Source organism: Juglans microcarpa x Juglans regia, chromosome 4D (assembly GCF_004785595.1).
Source record: "Juglans microcarpa x Juglans regia isolate MS1-56 chromosome 4D, Jm3101_v1.0, whole genome shotgun sequence".
Lineage (NCBI taxonomy): Eukaryota > Viridiplantae > Streptophyta > Magnoliopsida > Fagales > Juglandaceae > Juglans > Juglans microcarpa x Juglans regia.
This window is the reverse complement of record NC_054600.1, coordinates 31,183,197-31,185,883: the sequence shown is the minus strand read 5'-3', so window position 1 is coordinate 31,185,883 and position 2,687 is coordinate 31,183,197. Positions and strand designations below refer to the sequence as shown.

General features: G+C 40.5%; 1 protein-coding gene across 1 annotated transcript; it reads right to left on the bottom strand.

Moving 5' to 3' along the window:
• Window positions 1–1,834: 1,834 nt before the first annotated feature.
• LOC121260992 (protein GLUTAMINE DUMPER 3-like) lies at window positions 1,835–2,687 on the bottom strand. Its single transcript, XM_041163124.1, has one exon. The coding sequence runs from the start codon at window positions 2,590–2,592 to the stop codon at window positions 2,101–2,103; it is 492 nt and encodes a 163-aa protein (XP_041019058.1). The 5' UTR covers window positions 2,593–2,687; the 3' UTR covers window positions 1,835–2,100.

Below are 2,687 nucleotides of genomic sequence, written 5' to 3'. Positions count from 1 at the left end.
CATGAGTTTTCGATTATGAACTCATGATCGTTTTAGACCGTAAATCATGGACTGGCTGCATGCTTGAGTTATAAATTAATCAAACCGAAAAAGTGGGTCTATTAAATAAGGAGAAGGTACCACGCAAGTACCTAGATATACAGGAGGCCGGAGACGAAAAGATGAAAGTACACACGAATTAAGCCTCTGATCAGTAGAAAGAAAGAGCATCAGTACTTCACTTTCCTTTGGGGAAAAAACCGGAAAGTGATCGAAAAGCAGTTGGAGTAGGGTGAATTGCATTATGCATATGCAAGGAAAGAAGTCACAAACACCTGGCATTCATTAATTTGTCATAAAAGGGAAATGAAACAATGGGCTCGTAGTTTCCAGAGATCGTACAAGGTTCTTCATTTTTTGGTTGTTTTTTTTTTTTTTTTGTTTTTAAGGCTTTTGGGTTGCTTTTACCCCATGCTCGTACAAATCTCATCATTTCTATGTGCATTATGTATAATAAAAAGCATTCGCATGATCCTCTCTTATTTCTCTGCCTGCTGGGCTTCTGATCTCTCTCTCTCTCTTAAACTATTATATTATTATATTTAGTTTATATACTTCGTAATTATAACACTTTATATTTTTTCTTTTGATATATATATATATATATATATCTTTTACGCTATTGCATTCCCGTTTTTATTTTTACAAATTTTCTTTGATTTATTTATTTATTTTTGTTTGGCCGTGAATATGTACGCGCGTACCGTGGTTGCTCACATTGCCAAAATGTAGTTGTTTGTACTCTTTGATTTTTCCTTGGATGTCTCGGGGAAATAAAAATAATTATGTGTTTAAATTAGAGTACTACCTATCCTCTATCCAGTCAGTAACCCAGCTCTATCACAGAACTTCTGACGTGAATTTATTCTTCTTGGGCATAAACTGTTGAAGTGTATAGAGCCTGAATTGGCTACAAATTCACTAAATTAAACCACTCTCTCGGGTTGCTAACTATTTGAATCATAACGAGACGCGGTTTCCAATCATTGTCGTATGCCGTCATTTTCAACATAAATGAAGGTTCAACTAACTATATATCCTCTATACCTATCTGGCAATGGGCTCTATCACGTGTCATCACGATGTGTGTGCAGCAGCTATGAAACTCAAACCCAGAAATATTGCTCATTGCGGTGTACCACTCTCAAAACATGATATTTGTGCCTAAGTGAAATCGTTATTAACTATAAACAATTCACTATTATTTATAAATTATTTATTATTTTTTTATTATTTATAAATTTCCTTTAGTTTATTCCTAAATAAATTAAGGACACGGCAACAGACCCAGGGAAACATGGCAAGAGTGACGTCGTTTAATGTAATTTGACCATACCACTCTGTCTAGATACAGTACTGAGTCTCATGACAAAGACTGCTGCAACAGAGAATGGCATTAAATCACGATAGTCACGACAGAACAACCCCAAATATTTAATAAATGTACACAGGTAACAAAATTTGAGTACATTAAAGCCTCACCAACAGTACTTGTGATCAGCAACCTGGGTGCAGCTTCACCTCGCCGCATCAGGCACACACCTACAGAGTCTATGCCTGCATAGCATTACACGTGCTCTCCTTTTACTATGACCCTCAATCCCAGCTCCCCACGTTACTCTTCCTTCTCTACCTTTTCACCAGAATCCGGATGATGTCAAATTTTAGGCTTTTTGATCCGGGCCGTTTTGTCCTGGTTTCTGAATTTCCCGAAACCATACCAGCCTCCCAGAAATGAAAATCCCCGCAAACTATGTACAATCTAATCTTATAAAAACTGAAAAAAAGAAATTAATAAGGTGAAGAATTGGTGCTTCTTCCATTCCATTCCATCTCAAATCAATTTACATTTCCCGAAGAGAAAAAAGATTGAGAAAAAAGATTGGGAAGAAAAAGGAAGTACATCCCAGAATAACCCACACCAATATTCTAGCATGCAAGCTCATTCACAGACGGACGCTCCCAAAATGACCCAGAATAAAAAAGTATACATCTAGTATGAGCTCGCACGAGTACCAAACCATCTAGAGCCAAGAACCACAAGAGCCAAAAAGATGGAAATTAATGGGCCTGATCTACTGAGGTTTCGGGGGTCTCCCTGTTCTCATTCTCATGTGGTACCTGGACATGATCACGGCCAACACCTTGCTGCTTTGCAGTCTCTGCCATTTCCACCGTCTTTTCGTTACCACAACTGCTACAACTATCCGTGAAAGAAGACGACCGACTGGACATGGGTGTAGCCAAGAATGTTGGCTTCACTTCACCCGCCATAATCACCAAAATTTTCTCTTCAAACACCGGTGGCGGCTTCTGGGTGTCATCGCTCTTCCCCTCGCCCGCCTCGAGGTCTCTCTCTGCGGCGCCGTCTCCCTCGAGATATCCTGAAAGCCTCCAATAGGAGCATGCAAGGATTAGCAGAGCAAAAGCAATGAGGCCCAACATGGCTGCCAAGCCACCAAACAAGTAAGGAACCGGAGAATGCCACGGCAAGTGAGGCTGCGCCGCCAAGGGAGACTTGGCGGTTACGTTGAAAGGCTCTCTGGTTGCCATGCAAGATTGGATTCTGAGCTAGTGAGTTGAGAGGAAGTGGCGACCGGAGGAGAGGAGGTGATATTGGGGGGTGAGAAGTGGGAGAAGAGAGGGAG

Excerpts from the sequence above, each read along its gene's own strand:
- LOC121260992 (XM_041163124.1), bottom strand. The coding sequence starts at position 2,592 with ATGGCAACCAGAGAGCCTTTCAACGTAACCGCCAAGTCTCCCTTGGCG.